The 21,454-nt window shown below is 38.1% G+C and overlaps 3 protein-coding genes across 3 annotated transcripts in view; 2 read left to right on the forward strand and 1 right to left on the reverse strand.

Moving 5' to 3' along the window:
- Positions 1–84: 84 nt before the first annotated feature.
- Positions 85–6,610, forward strand: LOC103757756 (ras-related protein Rab-18-B). Its single transcript, XM_029964491.1, has 5 exons — positions 85–153; positions 1,914–1,986; positions 2,914–3,032; positions 3,775–3,841; positions 4,303–6,610. The coding sequence occupies exons 1-5, from the start codon at positions 115–117 to the stop codon at positions 4,476–4,478; spliced, it is 474 nt and encodes a 157-aa protein (XP_029820351.1). The 5' UTR covers positions 85–114; the 3' UTR covers positions 4,479–6,610.
- Positions 5,795–21,322, reverse strand: MPP3 (membrane palmitoylated protein 3). Its single transcript, XM_018084575.2, has 19 exons — positions 21,201–21,322; positions 19,913–20,023; positions 19,408–19,526; positions 18,828–18,905; positions 18,616–18,696; positions 17,959–18,096; positions 16,948–17,029; positions 16,085–16,170; positions 15,135–15,209; positions 13,940–14,136; positions 12,964–13,028; positions 12,533–12,553; positions 11,939–11,980; positions 10,780–10,944; positions 10,001–10,081; positions 9,468–9,561; positions 8,834–8,942; positions 7,889–8,011; positions 5,795–7,017 (listed from the first exon to the last, which is right to left on the reverse strand). Exons 2-19 carry the CDS (start codon positions 19,935–19,937, stop codon positions 6,838–6,840), a joined length of 1,761 nt encoding a protein of 586 aa, XP_017940064.2. The 5' UTR covers positions 19,938–20,023; positions 21,201–21,322; the 3' UTR covers positions 5,795–6,837.
- Positions 20,069–21,454, forward strand: part of LOC103757830 (G protein-activated inward rectifier potassium channel 1-like) — an 11,495-nt gene continuing 10,109 nt past the window's right edge. The window contains exon 1 of the mRNA XM_008924004.4: positions 20,069–20,079. Coding sequence (XP_008922252.3) covers positions 20,069–20,079 — 11 coding nt within the window. The remainder of the gene's footprint in view (positions 20,080–21,454) is intronic.

Consider the following 21,454-nt stretch of genomic DNA (forward strand, 5'->3'; position numbering starts at 1 on the left):
GGGACGTTCCTGTTGGGGTGCCGGGGTCGTGTGAACGCGGGAGGCGGCTGAGACAGCTCCTTCTAACAAGCCTTCCCTTCTTACGTCTCAGGTGTTGATTTTAGAGTGAAGAAGATGGTGGTGGACGGCCGTGCAGTACAGCTTGCCATATGGGTAGGTCTTCTTCCAGACAGGTAGGGATAGGTTTGTTCTCGGCAGACGTGCAAAGCTGCTTTCTGTGTTTTTCTTTCCCCCCTGCCCCCTTTCTTCCTCCTCCTCCCTTGCTCAAGTCTTCTGCATGTCGAGATTTTATATTTATGATGCAATGTCTCAAGAATGTCTCTCATGATCTTACAGCAGTAGTTGCAGACAATGTCCTTTCAAAACTTTTCTAAAAGTTTCATTGGTCAAGGTTCGGGACTTCTTTCAACTCTAGTAGAGACTTTGGCTGCTCTTTCCTGCAGTTACAGAACTGGGTCTCTCAAAGGCTCTGTGAAGTGTTAAACTGCTGAAGATGGGAGGGTTCTATGCCTGTATGACCCAGAGGCACACCTGGGATGCAAGTTGAGTAAACTGCAGAAAATTGATGCTCTGGGTGATGAGTTGGGTGATTTCCTGTAGGGGTTGTGCAGCTATTCTGTGTATACTACATCAGAAATAGTCCAGAGGCTTTATTTTGGTTAAAATCATGCAAAAAAGTATACTTGGTCTTGAACTATTTAAAAGCTGGTTCAGATTTACTGCAAGACTTGAGTGTTTGTCCTTAACTTCCTGATGCTGTATTTCCAGCATCTGCAAACTGTGAAATCAAACTGCAGCTGTGGGGTCAGGATTATTTATAATACAAAGCACCACATTTATTCTTCTAAGTGGAATGAAAGAGCTCCAGAAAGGAGAGATTTTATGTGTCTGGCCACAGGTATTTGAGAAAGAAAACACCATTATTAATTAAGAAATTGAGATGGAAGCAGAGCACAAACGTGCTTTGGGCTGGGAGGGGGACAATGACACACCAGTCTGGTTGTACAGTGTTAAATAAAAACTTTAATGCATAAACAGTGTGTTGAAGTCAAAAAGAGGCTTCTGCTTTAGTGTCAATGTGTGTGTAGAAGCCTAAGATTATAATCTCTTTAGCAGCAATAATTTGAATGAAGTAAATATATTGCCAACTTTAGGGTTTTTTTTAACAAAAAATAAATAAATTCCAACATAGGTGTTAGTCTATCAATTGTAAACTGTACCTAAAAGTAAATAAATTTTTTTTTAAAAAATCATATTTGTGTGATTTTTTTCCCCCCTCCTTATTGTTTGTTCTGAGGGTTTTTTTGAGTTTCATATTGCACTTAGTAGCTCACTTATTCGAGAGAGTAAGTGTGACATAGTGCAGTAACAATTAAGTGAAACTACTGATTTTAAATTTCTTATCTGCTTAGATTCATAGCAGTCTTGAAGTAGTTCTTTCTAGCTGGATTCTTCTTCCCTGTGGTGTGGAGGAGCAAAGGGAGATATTTGGAATTACTGTGTCTCCTTTCCTGCAGTGTCTCTCACTGGAAAACCTGTTACTCCTCCCCTCATTCAGTTCAGCTGGTTTTTAACTGATCAAGCCTAACTGCTTGCCTTTTATGAATTTCTCTAGAGTCCTTTTGATTTTCTTACTGTCTCACTCATGTTTCAGTGTCTGCTTATTGCTTTAACCTTCAATCAAATCCTCTCTATGCTTTTCTACCCCTCCTTAACCATTTTCTGTTGCTGCTGCCAACGTTTCCTGACAGCTTTGCTCATTCTCATATCTTAATGGTTTCGTGTATCCTTAGTGGGCAGGAAAATTTTAAATTTGCTCATCTTGTGTAGTTTAAAATACTTTTTTTTTTTTTTTGTTCTAAATATGTTTGATTTTGTGTGTTTGGTTTCTTTCCCCCCCATCCCCACTGCAGGACACGGCAGGACAGGAGCGCTTTAGGACACTGACTCCCAGTTATTACCGAGGAGCTCAAGGGGTTGTTTTAGGTATGAAGCATATGGAAGAAAAAAAACATGATTACAAAAATTGTGGTCTTTGTTTACTCCTAAATGTGCATGCCCTTACAAAAGGAGGTTACCTGAGAGAATCAGAGGGATGCTTATATGTTTTTTACAACACTTACTGCTCATTACTGCTCAAACACAAAACCACTGGCAGGAAGTAGCACTGCTTAAAAATATTTTAAATTAAAAAACCAGAGATGTCACACTGTAAGGTGGATGAATTATTAGCTTTGTAGTTATTACTTCAGTGGTTTTCTGGTAATAAGGCAAACTGGGGGTTGTGTTGTGTTCTCTTCCCCATGACGTTTTTACTTCTTTTTCCCCCAGAAACTATTGATTTGATTATGCTGACTTGAGGTTTGTACACAGGTAATGGATGGCCAGGCCCTTTCTGTGTGACAACAGCAATTAGAAAACAAAAGGACTCCTGATTTCAGGGTTTGTGAAGGCTGAACACCTTGCTGTACAAAATATTCTGACTGTGATTCAGCTTTTTAAACCTCAGTCGTTTACATGAATGCAGTTAAGAAGTTACCAGTGCCCAAAAGTTGCTTTTTACTCAGTCCATGTTTTTAGCAGCAGCACATGTATGTAGTTACACATGAAATGAGGTGACAAAACACCTATTTTAAAATATTCTGCATGGCCCAATGCAGAACTACCAACAGGTAGAAGATTTCATTGGTAAGTCTGATTTTCAGTCACTGAGATGCTTGTGTTCTGTAACCCACAGTGACTTTGGGTGAGCACAGCAGGGGTGTTCCAGCTCTGGGAAGAGGATATGGTTTATGTTTCTTTCTGTAATTCCCTAATACTGGTTTTTTTTCAGGGCAGTAGTTAGGTAGTGTGGACTAAGTGAACATTGTTCAAGACTTTACAGCTGTTAAGCATCTTTTCCTCTGTTATCAGTGTATGATGTTACAAGAAAAGACACTTTCACAGGACTAGAAAGCTGGCTGAAGGAGCTGGACATCTATACCTCCAAAAGCAACACTGTGAAGATGTTGGTTGGCAATAAAACTGATAAGGTCAGTTTAGGAATGAATCCTTTTACATTATTCCCCAGATTGCTTACTCCTGATAGAGTATAAATGGGAGATAAAATGCAGTAAGTGACACATCTGTTGTGTGAGGAGGTGTTATGCTCTGTAACTGAGATGGGCAGGCTCCACTTATGACATCATTTTAAAAACAGGTATTGTTAAAGATTTTAATGTGGCTGTGAGGTGCACTGGTTGCTGTTTGTTTCTGGGGTGTTTTGACATATTTAGGTGCCTGTTGCATGGTGAGATGCTTCACTCTTGCTTTACAAGAGGTTTTCAGTGTGACTATCCTGAATTAGGTTCTCATCTGCCCAGTTTCAGAACCTTTTTGGCTACTTGCCTACTGAGTTCTCCTTTCTGGAGATGTACCTTGCTCCTGGTTGATCCAGAGCATGGCAACACGGTCATTTCCTACTGATGTGGCACATGGTGTGATTCCTGGAGCTGTCCTGTGCAGGGCCAGGAGTTGGACATGGATGATCCTGGTGGGTCCCTTCCAACTCAAAGAGATCCTGATTTGATGTTGCTACTGTTCAATTTGACCCTGTAAGAGCTGGCCTAGCAGTAAGCTGCCTGTAGAGTGGGAAAATCTACTTGATTACTACACATTGCAGACATTCTTTTTCTTTTCAACAAAACCTCGCTTCTGCAGTGGTGCTTTTCCAGGTACTTCCTAAAAGGGGCAAGTGTAGCTTCTTTTAGCCATGTTCTTCATTTGTCTCTGCAGCCTGATCGTGAAGTAGAGAGGAAAGAAGGACTCCAGTTTGCTAAGAAACGCTCCTTGCTTTTTATAGGTATGCACCTCTGTGACAAAACCTCCTCTATTCCTATGTTTATTTTGGGATTGCTAAGCATGAACCAAGTGTACAATTGTATTTCAGGTTGATGGGTTGATCTGCCTTTTTTTTTAGCACCTGTTTATGGGGGTTCCTTTTGCTGCATTAGTTCATATGGATGGATGTAGGCTCCAACTTTTTGGATGCTCTGCCTTGACTGCAACTAGAAGCACTTTTCTCTGAAACAATTTACTGCATATACTATATAGGCATGAATTTTATATTCTCTGGAAACTAGGAGAATGCATTTCTGATTACCCTATTCAGCTTAAGTGTACCTTTAAGAGATAATGGAGAGGAAATTGGCTCATTAAAAAAAAAAAAATCACATCAGCTCGCTGGTCCCAAAATAACTTTTTTACAAAGTGGAAATATACTCCCTGCAAATAAGGTAAAATATTTTTTCCCCCCTCCACCAGAGACCAGTGCCAAGACACAGGATGGAGTGCAACATGCCTTTGAGGAACTAGTCAGAAAGATCCTGCAGACCCCAAGTCTTTGGGATAAAAGCACAGAGAAACGGGGAGTCCAGCTAATGGAATCTTCAGCACAGCAGCATAAAAGTTTATGTGGTACATACTGTCCACTTTCTTAAATCTACAGGTGGCTGTTCTGCCTGAATGGAGGGGACCTGAAAAAAAAAAAAAGGGGGGGTGGGTGGGTTCCAAGCACTAATCTGTGCCGTGTTTGACCTGCCACCAGCTGTGCAGCTCCAAAACACAAACTGGGTAGCAAAATACATTTGTGTTCATTAACAAAATCCAATTTCTCCTTCCCTGATGCACAACTGCTATCTGCAGATATTTTTCTGGTAACTCTGAGATTTTTTCAGTATTTAATCATAGTGCTGCTTAGAGTGTTGTGCTCTTGCTGTATGGCAGTCAACGTGGACTTTTTCTGGAATTCCTGCCTTAGCAGAAATAAGGGAGTATTCCAGTTTGGAATGTTGAGCAACTTCTCTTCCCTGGCATGGCATGGGAGTTTTAGGCACCCATTTTAGGCACCCAAGTTCCCTTAAATGTAGTTAACAGTCAGGAGTTACCCTGAGCAGTGGACATAGTTTGCTGATTTTAAAAAGTCAGAATTGCTACCTGTCCCCTGACAGTGAGCTGACTTACTCCTTAATGTTAGGGTTGTCATGAAGATGTACCTGGGATCAGGGGTGAAATGGAGCCATCCTTTTGGACTGGCTCACACTGGGGGTCCTTTTTGCAGCCAGTGTGGTTCTCTGCAAACTCACATTCCTGTCCTCACTCAGCAACTGCAGGGCTCCAACTAAATTTAATAGAAACTGTGCTGGCTATGGAAGAAGTTCTGTTGCCAATCCCATTATGAATTTATCTTTTTACCTTTTATACCTCTCTTGCCATTGTATCTTGGTATTTTAAGTTTTTAGTCATTGTAACTTAAGGTGGACCTTGTATGTAACTTGCCTTGCTTCTCTTAATGCAAATAGTTTCTACTATTAGGCTATGTTTGACCATAAAACAAACTTACAGCTTTATTTACTGCTAGTCATTCAAAATATTTTAAGATGTTAAGATGGCAACCTTGCTTTAAATAAATTCTGACCCTTAGTTTTCTTTAAATTAAATCTGTATCTTCTGAACATGTTTGTGTTCTTGCAAACTATAAAAACCTGCTTGTAACCTGCAATATAGATCTAGGGTAAGATTAATCTGCTCACTTCATAATTTGAAATGCTGTTACTGAAACAGTTTTTAAAATATTACACTTATTTAAATATTACATGGTATACACTTGGAGAAGATGGATATGTGTAGCTGTTCTATACAACTTCTTGAGCTAGAGGTGATGTAGATTCAGTGACACTGGTGTGTAAGAAATGTGCTTTTAATATGCATTGTTTAGTTCTGCTAAATGTCATGGAACAAGAATAACACCATACTGTCAAGATGCAAGGAACAAGACTGGTGCACCAAAAGGTCTTGTTTAAAGAGCACAGTACACAGGAAATATTAGAGCACAGCAGGCAAGCAAAACCAGGAACTAGTTACAGCTAACATGCACCTGTACAGTACTCTCCCTCCACCCCCCAAATAATTACAGAGCACAGGTACTTCCAGAATCATCTCTGCATTTTCTTATTAAGACCTATCTAATAATATTGTATATTCAAGTCTCCTGAAATATATATACAAGGTCTTCTAACAGTTAAGATTTCTTCAGGCCAATTAGATGCTCTGGAAGCCTTTGCCAGATTTGGAGCAAAGGCAGCCATAAATGCTGCAGGGATGATGATTTGGACCTGTAGCTCAGCTACTTTGTCCTTCAGCCTCCTCCTTTTAGGAGTTGCTGCATTGGTGTCAAGACTGTATCCCATCAGGTAGCACTTCCAAAGGTGTCTTGTAGAAAATAGGCTGCTTAAATGTTGTATTTTAGAACCACGTGCAGGTACTTTCACATAGACTAAAAAAAGTGTCTGTTTTATCAGCTGGCTCATCATACAGGTGCACTCATGGGTTGTTTAAAATTTGTCCTGTGTCAGTAGGAAGAGACTGGGAAAGAGGGCAGAAGAAGTAGCTTGTTCCCAAAGACTACCTCATTCTGATTTTGTGGCTGGAGTTGTGGCCAAAGGACAAAAATTCCACCTGGTCAGTCAGTGTCTCAGCACTAAAATGCTTTAGAAGTGTGGGACCCTCTGTGAAACCTCACTGTACAAAATACACTATTTACAGCCTAAAGATCAGTAAAAGATTGGACTGACTTGTTTAGTCTGAGTATTCACTTTTAAATGACAGCTGCTATTCAAAATTTTGATTCAGGGAGGCAGTGTCAGCTTTTAACTTTGTTAGTTCTTCCTCATACAGTCTTTATATATTGCCTTTTAGACAGACCAGCAGTTTTGAAGTGAATTTGACATATTTCCCTTTTCTAATTCACTCATTTACAAGACATTTTTATACAGTCTTTCCCTTAAACATGGTAACAAGCTATGACCTCACCCAGTTGACTGGCACCCAAAATGAATCCTTGTTTAGCTTCTCTAACACGGTTTTCAGCTGATTACATGCACTCTGGAGATCTTCTTTCACCAGTACAGTGTCAATTAAATGGCCATACTGCTCTTCAATGAATGCTGCTGAATTAAGAATTTCCTGCTGTTCTTCATCCTGCTGGTCAACACAAGATGATGGTATGAAATTTACAGCATGTCTTTTTAATTACTAGCATTTTAAAGTATATTAGCACATGTAAGTCACTACTTTGAAAGACAGTGAAACAAAAGCCATTAGGAAAAGGTATGTAAGGTACTGCAACTGAGACTAAGGAGCTGTTTCAAAAAAATGCAAGAGGTTTTATGGAGTGGGGAAAAAAAACATGTCACAGGAGGGGCATAAGATGGTGACACTGCATTTAGAGTTGCTGCCTAACCCTAAGACCTGGAAATCACTCCTCAAAAACTGAAAGGGAGTGCTGGATCCACTGGTCCCAAGTTCAGTAATTTTGAGGGCTTACACAAGAACTTACCAAGTGAACTAAAGTTCTGTAGTGTATAAATTCAAGTTCAGGTTACCCAAAGTAAAAGTAAAATCTGTTCAGATTTACCCATCACCAGTTTGCAGCTGATCCTTGTAAGACATGCACATCCTGCATTTTTTGTGTACCCAATTAACACCAGAGTGGGTGTCACTTTGGAGTGACTACTGTTACCATTTGATGGGGCTGCTCATCAGGAATGTAAAATGATTATCAGTTTATCTGAGTTCAGTAGCAACTTCCCCTCCTGCAGCTTTGATGATTACACAGGTCCACATGGAAGAGCAGCACGTGGCTTCGTGTTACTTTAAAACTTGAGTATATAAAGAGTCAAAACTCACATTCTGAAGTTCCAGCTGAAAGGCAATATGTGCACAAGACCTTCTTAGAGCCCCACTCTGACATTCTTGCTGTCATGGAAGAGGAGCTCTTTCATGTCATAGAAGTGCTAGTCCAAATACTTCTTTCATGTGTAAAAAGAAGATTAAAAGTTAGAATACTTACCAGGGGGGCTGAGATTTCTTCTGACATGGGAGATTTTAGGACATGTTTTTTCTTTTCTGAAATAAGAGGCTTCACAAAGATGACATAAGGCTTAAACTCAGGAGTCCTCAAATGCTTTACTGCCTGTGAACAGATGTTTTTTTTGTTATCAGACTTCTGTTGTATGTCAATGATCTACTCAAATTCCTTTCAACAGTTTCACTGGTACACACTGACACCCTGTGGTGTGAGGTCCTGTGTGCTATACATTTGACCTCAGTAATCTTTTGCTCTTCAAAAGAAAGGTTCATATCAGTGTGTCCTGGCTCCAAGAGTATTTGGAGCATGGCCTTAACTGCACACCTGCCTTACTATGCACTGTGATACCAAGGAGAAAGGATATGGCAAAAAATACTGGGGAAAGTAGAAAAAAAAATTGACTTCATGGGCAAGCTATGGTTTGCTTAAGTGGCCAAACACCAGAAATTTTAAACCTGGAATTCACCTGAGGTAGTATTACAAGTCTTCTCCTAGCCCAGTTACAAGATCTGAATCAAAATTTCAAAGATTAACTCACAGCATGGAGGAATTAAGACCAGGTCTACTGGCACTGCTTAGGATGATTAGTAATGTGCTTCAGAGGCAACAGAAACTAGAGTGGAAAAAACAACAATGCTCCAAGTATTCTGTGTAGGACTTGAGCAGGTGAGGCCAGTGATGCACATGACCCCTCCAGCAAGGGAAAAGTCCCACAGTGAGAGCCACTAAAGTGACATCCAGGTTTATTAACAAGACATCCAGGAACTGTCACCACTGCACTGCTTAGAGCTGGAGGTCAGGCCAGGAGACACAAGTTCATTGTTCTCTGGAGGGTAAGCAGCCACAAGTGGTGAACAACACCAGTGACACAGGCTGGCAGCATAATAAGCAATATTTACATTCTTTAAAATAAGATGCAGAACTTACTTCAGGTACCACATCCACCAAACAAACCTTCTTCTTGGCCATCACAGACCGGATTGCCTCCAGGCTTGTACCATATAAATTTTCTTTGTATTCTCCATGTTCTACAAATCTAAAAAGTCAATACATTTTTAAATACCATCTCCACAGAATATTTAACTTAGAACATTTGACAGCTGTTTGCTGAAGTCACAGTAGTCAAATGAGGAGGAGAAAGGCAGAAAATCAGGGACAGGTAGGAAAGGATTTCTTTTTCTCTCTTTTCTTTTTTTTTTTCCTTCTGGTTGCTTTGTAGCAATAGTCTTCTTCCCATGTCACTAAGAGCTAATCAGCACTACTGACAAGATGGGGAAGAAGAAGAAGAAGAAAAGATGTTTTTCACAGAAAATAGAATAAAGCTAGTCAGGAAGTGGACTGCAATCCTTCCATCTTATGTTATTCCTGATTTGCTTCTCACTAAATCTTTGAGTTTGCTCTGACAGTCCAGATGGAATCAAGAGCTTTTGACCTGGAAAGCAGAACCCCTCTAACACAGCTACTCCAACCTGACATCCCATTTTGGTGTCCACATCATGCAAGACTGAATGAGGTATATTTTTAAATAGTCAGTTGTACCAGTGTTTTAAAATTAACTCACTTGTTTTGCTGCACATCTGTCTCAAATGATTGCTTAGAGACAAAATTGTATTCTACTCCCTCCTTCTCATGACTTTTCTTTGACCTGGTTGTATCTAGAAGAGAATGGAAGCAAGACATGTGAGACATATCAGCCTTTGCAAACAATGTTTTCTGAACATACTAGTTTTTCACACCAGCTCTTTCTGCAAGTCACAGTCTGTTTTTTACTTCCTCTACTGAGTTTTTCATTCTTTTAACAGACACTGAGAAAATGCAATCTGTTCACTTGGGAAAACACAATTCAAAAAAAACCCCCATTGATCTGGCAGAATTCCAAAATGCACACGTGTAAAGTCACATAATGATTTATTCATCTATTAAGGGCAAACATAGTATATTACAAAGAGAAAAATAATTTTAACTCCTCCTAAAACATGCATGTAATCAACAGTCAGAACACAAATTATCATTCATCAGTGCAGCTGGCACTATATTTATTAGACAGCATTGAAGGAATAAATAAACACACACAAGTTAGTAAATTTTACTCACGTGGAACTGCAACCCCATACTCCTGTGGGTTCTCTGACACAACCTTCTGCTTGAGCTCACTTAATTTGGCCCCCAAGCAACCTAATAAAATAAAACTGATTGACTGATTTCTGTGTGGCATGGAATACTGCAGGGAATAAATGTATCAGCTTCACACAAATAACATGATTTGGGAATGTGCCTGAAGAAACCTGGACATGAGAGGCCTCATGACCTGCTCCATCAGATTCTACTTTGAAGAACATCACCAGGAACAAACTGAATTCCTTGAAGGGCTGTTGGACAAACATTTGGCAGACACCAAGTCAGAAAATCTGTAATCTTAGCACTCAGGTTCTGTGGGATACCCTTGATTTCTAGGCCATCCTGGGAAACTTGCTTCTCACAAAGCTGATAAACCTACTGAATTAAAGTTGCATGCAAGATCTTGTTAGATAATTTTAACATTTACCTCTTCATCAATTGTTCCAATAGCTTAAGTGTACATGTTTGAGTGAGAATCAATGGAAGGTGAATCAGAAAAATGAGAAATAGTCCTGCATCATTATTTTTAGGAGGATTTGGTGAGTTTGATTGCTTTTTTTCAGTTGGTTGGTTTGTTTTTTAATGTAGTTTGAAATAAAAGAGCAACCTCTGACCAAAACCAGAAAAACCTTTTAAAAAACCCACCAGGACCCACAAAAAACCCAAACAAAACACTGAAAGAAAGCCCTTTGCAGTGCAGGTGATGAGGGAAGAAGGAGAAAGGCGAAGAATTTTGCACCAGTTGTGCATCTTACCAATCAAAACCACCAGCCTCTGCTGTTCCCCAGGCTGCTGCTGATACTTTGTGACTTCTTCATATGTGAGGAACTCTGCTCCATCAGCCTGCTCTGCTTGCTTGCCTTCATTCACACTGTTCTCCTTCTCTTTTCGACTCAATCGGAAGCTCCTCCGTAAACCAGCTGGGCAGGAAAAAAACCCAGATTTTCAGACCTGTCTCCACGTATCCACATTTTCCAGCTCGTTCAGCTACAAGTTACTGTCTTGGAATGCAAGTTACTCCCACCAATTATTTTTTAAATAATCAAATCAGTGCATATTTGCTAATATTATAGATGAGAATTTGCATATGATGTAGAAAACCAAGCACCCAAACTAGAATAAAAACCCCCTCATATCACCTTCAGTTGGTTATGCCAAAGCCCAGCTATGCCTCTTCACAGAGATAATCTAGTTTATGAATGTATGGCAAATTAACATTTTAATGTCAAACCATTAATATATAATGTATAATACATAATAGATAATATTAATATATTTTATTTATATATTTATTTTTATTTGTATTTATGTACTACATTTATATATAAATATATATAATTAACATTAAAATATATTATATTATTTGTTAATATGTAATATATTTTATATAATATATTATATATATTTATATGTATAATCATATATCATGTAATTTATAGATATTATAGATATTATATATTATATAGCATATATTTATTAATAATTAATTAATATATTAAAATATAATGTATTATTTGTTAATATGTATATATAATATATTATATATGTATAAATACATATATTATGTAATTATAGATATTATATATATATATATTATATAGCATATATTTTTAATAATTAATTAATATATTAACATATATTTTTATTTTTATATATTATATATAATATATTATATATATTATATATTGTATATGCTATATATATATCATATATTAATATAATATATTATAAATTAATTAGATGTTACTTTGTGGTAATTTTGGGGGTTAAAAGTCAACATAGGCAAATTTTCACTTTTTAATGTGGAGGTGGGTTTTTTGGGTGGGTTTTTGCTTTTTGTTTGTTTTGTTTTTATGTTGGGGAGAGGGGGGTGTGAGGGTGTTAGGGAAGGGGAAAGGGATTTTGGTTTCTCACCTATGTACTGTCCATTGAAATATCCTTCACAGTCACAGTCCTCTGTAAATTAAAAAGCAAGGAGGTTGGGGGTAGGGCACAGAGAGGGATACCAGGAATATGATTCTCAAGAAGCATGTGCAATGTGGAAAAATACTACAGCATGCAGAGCTGAACACGAAATACCTGATATTTGGAAAGGCACAGTGACATACAAACTGCATGAGCCCACCACAGTTGCTTATAATGAAAATAATGCAGAAAACAGACCAAATGAGCAATGAAGACAAATCACTTTGGATTGATAGAGGTGCCCTAGAATGCTGAACCCCAATATTTCTTTATTTTTTAAACATGCCAGATACAAAGACTGTATTTAACTCTTTCAAGCTCACTCAGAAACCTACAGAACGTGTATCAGAAGACACAAATCTCTTCTCTTGAATCAAGAGCAAATTTGGAAGTTATCATTACTTAAGTCATCAATCTGAATTAAATTAGTTTAAATAATAATTCATAAAGGAACTGTCCTAGGAACAATACATCTACTTTTCCCTTTGTTTAAGGGTGTAGCAAGTGTTTTAGAAAACCCTCTGGATGCAGGAGAGGACCTACCTTTGTCAGAGGACTGATCATCTGTAGTTAGCATGAAAGGCAGAGTTGGAATGATATTAAAAGACAGACAAATAATTGAGCAAAATTAGAGAGAATGGAAAGGAAGGTTCTTCTGGTCTGATTGCTTAACAGGCTTTTCTATCTTAAAAAAAAAAAAGAGAACTGAAGTAATATACCCTTACCAACTGATTAAAGATTTCTGGGCTGCAATTTAGTATTCTAAGCAGTTATCAGTTTAACTGTCTTGGGAACATCTGAGAAAAGGCTTAAGTAGCAATCCTCATTACAATAAGTGTAATGGAAACTAATTTGAAAAAGCTTCATTTAAATCAGTAATGTTATTTTATAATTGGGTTGAGCATCTTCCCTCCTCTTTGTAGCAAAAGAATACTAAGTACCAAAACATTACAGAAAGAACAGAACAGACTTACATAATGGTTTCTTCAGAGTTCTGGCATTCTGCAGAGTGCCTATTGTTCTTCTGTAAGTCAGTCGTCTGAAGAGAAAATAACTGTATTTTAGATGTGTCAGCTCAGAATTATAGAGGATTTATAGCATGTTATACACCTAGCATTGAAAATAAAGAATAAAACAGAGCTTTTCCTTTAAAATTTAAAATGTCTCTGATTCAGCAATTTAAAGGGCTTTCTTTAAAACTGTGAGCTTTCATATAGCAGAGCCAAGTCCTCTGCTAGAAACCTCATGGAAATTGTGGAGGCCAGAATAGAATCAGACCTGTTTTAGTTCTTAGACACCCCACCTCTGTTCACACCTACAATTCAAAGAAGACACATCCAGTGATTTGCAGTAAGAATCACATCCAGTGATTGGCTTAAATCAGATTCCTTCTTAAATATAAGACTTAAATATCAGACTTCTGATATTTAAAGACAAGAACTGAGGGGTATTTTTGCTTGAGAAGATACACATATCTTGCTGTGAAAGCAGAGAAGCTTCAAGCTCTAGAAGGTATCCCAGTCCAAGCTAAATACTCCCTGAGGAGCCAGAAGAGAGATCAGATATATTTTTTACTATTACTACATGCATAAATTCGAAATAGTTACAATAAATCAACATTTTCCCTCATACTGTGGATGTACAAGGCTGTGAAATGCAGTCTCTCCATAAGGCAAGAAGGTTAAGAGACTGATATTCCACATCTCATTTCATATGTTCATTTAGCAAGTGTTTCTGTTTTCATGCTACAAAGTGTTAAGTCCACAGCAAACTATCCAAAGCAAACCAGGAAGTTTATTCTATAAGAGAATAGAGCTTTTTAGTGCTTTTCTCTAAGCATCTGTATTCATTCTGGCATGACCCTGCCCTTCTTTTTCTGTCAAAAAAAAAAAAAAAGGCATAAAAATCAATGTGTGAAAACAAATAAATCTATCAGCTTTGCTGACAGACCTTTCTTGGAACTGCTTGGAGGGGATCAAGCCTGCCCTGAGGTTGGTATCTCCAACACGCTTGGCTTGCCACCATGTGGGATCATCTTGGCTCACAACTTCTAGGACGTGTCGCCTCTTAAATGGCAGCCCAGCCTCCTGGCAAGGGATGGCTTTGTCTTCTTTGGGGTTATAGCAGAAAAGTGCCCTCATAAATACCTGTAAAAGAAAGTAAAACATCATTTCTTCCTGTCCTATTTGGAATTTCAAGCTGCCTTTAAAAGGCTTTCCCCAGTGCTAACACTGTACATACACTTCATCTCTCCTTCGAGCACAGCTGTATTATGACTTAAGCACTCATGCAGAAAAATAAACTTAACTTTCAAGTACATACACAGTCATTATATATTGGCATTGTGGAACATGAGACTCAAAAGATAAAAGCCCCAAGAAACACAGACCACAGCCTACATCAAGTAGAAAATGCAATAGAGAAATGGAGGAAAAAAAAAGGGGAGAAAACAATAAAAATGGATTTACTGTCAAGTTGCCCAATTATGAAGACTGTCCCTAAAATGTTCCTTTGATACATCAAAATCTACTATTCACCTTTGGATTTGTATCTTAACACTACTTAACACATCACTTTAAAAAGTGACCTGTGGGCTTCAAAGAAAAATCTGGCAACCAAGAGCAGGGAAGCAGAAAGAGGCTGACAGAGGAATCTTGTAAGGGACCAGCTGAACAGGGATTCCCTCTCAAGGAGATGATCAAGTGGATCAAGTGCTTCAGATAAAGCACTTTGAGATGTGTGCTGAAGTTTGCTGATGGGGGGTCACATGATGGATGCAGCTCTGGCAGTAGATAGGGCTAATCTGACTCAAGGGAATGGCAAAATGCCCAGAGATCATGAACAGACTGCAGCTGGGATGGTAAGAGAAGACTAGCAGGAACACCAATTTTAACTACATGAACAAAAAAAGAAGACACTGGATTTCAGAAATGCTATGACAGAACATGTGCCAAGATGATGAAGAGGAGAAAACTCATCCAAGTAATTCTATTCAATAAAAGAGCACTGCACAAGAAACCACTCCACTGGCTTTGTAGTTCAATTCTGTGTCTGTGACACTTCTCACTGACACAGCAGGAATGTTGCCTTTACAGAGATGCCAGAATGTATCAACAGGAAAATGTGTGCTGCAGCATTTCAGTACCTTGCTGTCTTTTAGTCGATCTTCTTCTTTGATGGCCGGAATTATTTTTAACGTTATTGACCCCTGAGACTGAGCCTGAGAAACAGAGAAATGATTTTTACTTTTGAAAGCAGGACAAGGATACAATGCAGACTATTCAAGCTCCAGTTAAGGAGCTAGCAGCTGTCTCTTCTTCTCAGAACAGTAACAGGCCAAGCTAATCCACTATTTTAACTTCATTACAGAGACAATCACGATGTTCCATGAATCTTCCACAACAGTGTCTTACCCATGGAGACATCCACAGTAACTACTTGGCTAGAACATATTAAGATCTGCCTTAAAATTCCTTCATTTGCTTTTAGCAACTGCATTAACTTCTGGATTAGAGTTCACAGGGTGTTAAATACTTCTGTGGCTTTTAGTATGAGACTAACTTAAGTTTTTGCAGACTAAACATCAACAAAACAAACATCTACTTTCATTCTAGAAATCTTTGCTAGTAAATGTCAACTATTAGTTATAGTAAATTAAAAAGCACTTCTGGATGCATCAGAAATCTAGAATAGGTTTATCTGATCTATTTTAGATGCCTTATTCTGGATAAGATGAACTGTGTCCCAGAGAAGCCTGCTATTCTGCACAGACTAAAAAGGAAACACAGACAAACAGGAATGTACTTATAATTTGCAATTTGCTTGTCATAAACAAAGCACTAAAGGGACGTTCTTGACAGAGCAACATGTTAACTTTATATTTGTATCTTACTTGGTACCGATCCAGTTCGCAGAAGTTTCTGAAGTCAAAAGGAGAAGACTAATCCACTGGGAGAAGAAAAACTCTTAATGCAAAGACAAGCAGGGATTGCATCTTTTAGCTCTATATTTAAAACTCATGGTTAAATTTTATCATCTATTGTAATTACTAGATCACCCAACAGAAAAGATCTTGAAATGAAAATCAGTGCAGACCAAAATCTGACTTATTTCTTCCGGTCGTTTGTGAAGCACAGTAATACCATTGACTTCTCTTAGTTCATCTCCAACATGGACAAGACCTGAAAAGATGGCAAATAAATTAAAATAGGTCTACCACTCCTCTGATGTCCAGCCTAAGTCATTAGCATGTACCTCCTCTCCTCCCTCATCCAGCTTGATGGATTTAATACTATTGCCTTTGTTGGCAATGTGCCTCCAAGTCTCCTGCCCTTATTCCACATGGCATTTTTTTTTCATGCAGCATCAGTCTTAAAAGGAGACCAGCATGCAGCTAAACATGTGGCAAGATGCTCTGGAAAACCACTGCCTCTATTTCCATCAGCATTAAGAATATAAAATTGGAATAGTTGCATGAGGATGATCAAAATCCTGTAAAGTCAGGAAACACACTGCTGACTGTAAAGGCAGGACTGACACGACAGATCAACACTAGAATGAACACTAGACTCATTTTTTTTAACAAGCCATGAAGAGACTCTACAAGTTTTAGGTTTGCTTATCCAGTTCAGTAAGAAATGTTGTACTTATTATAGCTACTGTTAACCAACATAAAAGAATTTCTCAGTAAAGCCCACAGAAAACAACACATAACAACCTGAATAAACCAAAATTAAAAGTAAAAAACATTCTTTTCTTTCTTCTAGAGCTTGAACCTACTCCTTCTATCTTTGTTTGCATTTTTTTCCTAGCAGCCATTTCAGAAAAAACCCCATGTAAGTAGATTAATAGATCACTGATGAAATACAGAAACGCCAAGTGCACGCTTAGGAAACTTCAGAAGTTTACAAATGCAATTTAAAATCCCCCTTCCTTCAGAAATTTACCACTGCTCATACCACTGCGATCAGCTGCACCACCTCTCATGATCCTTGCCACAACCACAGCTCCTGTGTGCTCATCTCTTCTGATGGTGGCTCCCTGAAATAAAACAACCCCCCCACCAAGAAACTGTAAGAAATTTGCTTAGAATACAGCAAGCAGTGAGATAACATGTACACTACCTCATCTTTTAAACTGGGATTAATTTTTCAATTGATTTTCTCTTTCTCCTTGACAGTTTTCACTGTTATTTAACTTTTGCCCCCCCATTATGGGAAGGTACACACCCCTTCCTTTCTGTGGACTTTGCTGAGTGCTTACACTACCTACATTATTGTGGTCATCAAGTCACTCAAGTGTGCAAAACAGGATTTGTTACAACAAACTTTGTCTTCTAATCTTTATACAATACAGGCAGCACTTTTACATATAAAAGCAACAAAAGCCAAATAATTAGATCTTTTTTTTCCCTTCCCCAAGCTCTGCTGGCAATATAAAGCTTTAATCAGCTTTAGCAAGAGCTTTAGCACTGCTCTCTTCTACTACTGTCATATACAAAAAGCATATTTATTCCCCAACACAATTGTTTTTTCTTAGGAAATCAATTCATCCATTTCCATTTGTACCTTGACAATATAATGTTTACATTATATTGTCAGGTATCAAAACATACTCTTACCACATGTTACTGACTTTAATGCAAATGAATATATTAAGTCACTGAATGTTAGAATGAAAAGAATTAATACATATAATAAGCATAATCACTTCAACACATACAATTTCCTCAGAGACAGTGTTCCCTGTGTTAACTTGTATTATAAACCCATGTCCATAAAGCATCCCAATGCAAAATTGTGAAGGTGTATTTACCAAAGTTTTCTTTTTATGTTACTTTACTGGCTTCAGAACACTCTCCTAGTTTTTGCTGGTTATTTGACAGCATCTTCAAGTGTCTCCTCTATACTCACAATAACACCTTTGCACTATAGAGTTCTATGACTAGGAATGGGTTATCTAATATGTACCAAGGGTTCTTTATTTTTCACTAGCCGAACAATTTTCACTGATTCCTCATCAAAATCATCATCAAAGTTATCAGGCAGAGGTGGAAGGACTGGATCAAAGTTCTTCTGTGCTACAGTGTCATGTACTACAAGCATTGCCTGCATAAAGGAAATAAAAAATAGTAATGTAATGCAGCAATATTACAGCTCCCAGTTCTCATGTTTCCAATCTTACAGCAAACTTAAATCTCCCCCTTTCCACCCTCACCACAAAACCTCCAAAAAAGATTCAACAATTACATTAGCCATCAGGTAAACTATATACTGGTATATGTTCATACTTATAATAAATCCAGGCAACAACAAAGTTCAGCCTAAAAAAAACCTGAGTGGACTATGAGAAGCAAAAAGGTTTCCTTTTCTATTCTGCTCCCTCAGAAAATATTAAGGAGGGGACAGAGGGAAGACAGCCTGATGCATTATGCAGGAAAGGCTGTGTCTTCTTAATTCCCTTTGCATCCCACAACCTGTGCAGGAAATCACAGTGGAACAGAACTACAGTTTGCAAGAGGTTTTTCCTTTCTCTTAGGGACACTTCAATAAAATTTTTCTGCTACAAAATGTTCCATTGCAATTGTGCAAAGGGATTTTGTTAAAGTCCCCAGTGTGTTTTTTTACCCTGAGATGAGGTGTTGACAACAGCTGAAGTAGCTCTTTTTCTTCATTGTTCACTGGTGCAGTCTGCAACTCTTCTATTACCTTCAAAATAAAAATGTACAGCCCCAAAATTAAAGGAGTCCACCAAACAAGATCCAACTGCAAAGCTCTGATGTGTTAGAAAAGCAGGCTTAAATAACAGGAAAAGCAGGAGACAGGAATTTTTGACTTACATCTTCAACTAATCCTGCTGCACTGTGTAAAACAGGAGTTGGACTCTGCCTTTCATAATGACGGAGTTTTTCATGAATCTGAAAAAGATTATTCAGAGATATTTCTACAGACAGATTCAAAACTTTCTAAATATACCTACACCAGAATATTTTTCTATTTCAGGAATATAATTTTTCTGAGATGTGTCAGGAAAATAATCTCTCTGGGAGTTACTTTTTTTGTTTAGGAGTCTTCTAGTTTTCTTTTTACTCGTGATAGTTTCAGACAGCCAGAAAATCTGTTAAGACTTTAGCAGTGTAAGGAAAAAAAATGCAGCCACCTCAGACTACTTTTTAGTTACAGGGCACTGTATCTTCATTTTAGCAATCAGAGCAGAGATGTTTCTTCCTGAACAAAATATGTTAATTGTCAAATGTTCTTAATGTTTGTGCTTAAACACACATACTTTGGTTGGTATGGGATTCATAAAAAAAAAGCAGCTTTGGCAAAGTAAATGGTTGCTAAATCAAGAGAATAAGTTGATAAATACAGAGAATAAGTAAACTGTAAGGAAATGTACATACTTAAATAAACTTTTACCTTCATGAGGTAGCTGAGACTCCTTTCACTGAAGACATCCCTAAGGAATCCCATTTCCTCTTTATGATTTGAGTCAGGTCTTAGCTGAGATGTCAAAAGGGCCAAAGTTTCATGCAATCCTAAATTCAGATTCAGGACAGAAGGAAAACATTGTACACAGCATTTCTCACAGGACCTTCTACTGCAGACTCAACAGCCACTACACTTACTTGGGTACCACGTTGGTGATTATCAAGTTTGCAGAGACCTGTGTTTATCTACCACTCATTTTGCAATGCTCCCCTCATAAGTGGCAAACACAGCTTAAGATATAACAATTATCATGTTAAGGCAAAAGCTACCAAAGCAATGTATATTTTTTAAAAAACATCACCTTTTAAGTTTCCCCTTCATGTTAACTACCCTGTGTTCTAGAACAACGTGCCAGTTTGAACTGATTTCCTGTGTGAAACACATACACTAAGATTTCAGTCACTGTTCTGTTGAAAACATGTAGTTTAGTTACCTGAGTCTTCAGAAAGCACTGGCATGGCTTTGTTCTTAATCTTAGAGGCAAATGTTCAGCTTCAATCAACACAACTGTTTCTTCTTTCTGGACTGTGATTCAGAGGCAGCCCTGAAACGAGCAAACATAGCACCTAAGCTCAAGCATGTGAGAAAAATGGCCAGCAGGTAAAAATAGTGAATTCCTAGTACATCTTTCCCTCAAGTGTTCAGTTTAACCTAAATCGAGCAGAGTTCTGCAGTTATTCTTCTGCACAAGTAAAACAATGAAAAATACCAGGTTAGACAATAACCATATTGTATCTCAGACAAGGCTGATGCTAAAGAGAGCATCCCTCTAGAGAGGTAGTTTTCACAGGTCTAAGTAACTGTCTGGAAAGACAGAAGAGAATGGATGTTTAAAAGCCTTGATAAACATCAGATGCAGAAACAGAGAGAGCAGGCAGGAAGATGCCACTTCACAAGATGTTCTGTGGCTTCCTAAAAGCACATCTCAAAGGAATGTATGTCCCCCTGGAATTCTGATGAACACCATACTACAATTCCATTAAAGCTAATAGTAAGACTGTCACTCTATCAACCTTGGTCACAGCTACTAAGAATGTTTCAACAAGTAAGGCTACTTCTCCATTGCTCAGAAATTGCTTTAGATGCTTTTAGTGCAGATTTCTCTTGTCACTGAGAGCAAATGACTCCAGAGCAATTGTTTTTAAAAAAGGCAAAATTGAATTTATGCTTATAATTATCAGTCCAAGATGAAACACTGTATTCCAAGGCACTTACAATCTTTTTCATGCTTACAAAAATTCATCAGACAAATATTTGCATTAAAAAAACCTGCCATAGCAGCACACATAAAGTATTACAAAGGAACGTGTGATACTCCAGCTCTTTGCTAAATGCAACAAAGGATGTTCCTCGTGTTTCTACTTGCAGATAAATCTCTGATACTTTGATTGCAAGTCTGATGGTTTTCCAATTCAACATTTTTTAAAATAGCTTCCTGAAAATACCACAGTATTGCATGGCAAATTAGCATATACCTAGTCAGGATTTTCCAGATTCCTGAGTTACTCTACAACATACTGAAATATTAAGCTCAACAGCCACCTCTGTTTTGCACCCCGTATTTTCTACCACTACAATTAATTAGTCCAACTGGGTATCAAAACCTAAGTGAGTTTTTCAAGTAAATGAACTGAGTGTTGAAATCTCCCTCTGATGCTCTACATGGGGTCAAAGTGGGGGATTAAACAGAAGCATAATGTGATTTGGCATATCCCCATTACCTCGGAAGATAAACCTATTGTGGTTCACAGCTTAATACAACACAAAGCTTCTGTAATCCAGATTAATATCATCCAAAGCAGCAGATCCCATTTCAGAAAGCAGTTTAACATCTTGCCGGGAGAAGATCACCCCAGCGATAAGGTCAGACAATACACCTGTAGGAAACAGGGCCCGAGTACCGATGGCCATCACACAGGATTTCTCCTCGCGTCCAAATCTGAGCGAGACAAGTCTTTCGCTGGGCACTGCACCT

This window comes from Manacus vitellinus, unplaced genomic scaffold, assembly GCF_001715985.3.
Source record: "Manacus vitellinus isolate BGI_N305 unplaced genomic scaffold, ASM171598v3 scaffold_72_pilon, whole genome shotgun sequence".
In the NCBI taxonomy this organism is placed as follows: domain Eukaryota; kingdom Metazoa; phylum Chordata; class Aves; order Passeriformes; family Pipridae; genus Manacus; species Manacus vitellinus.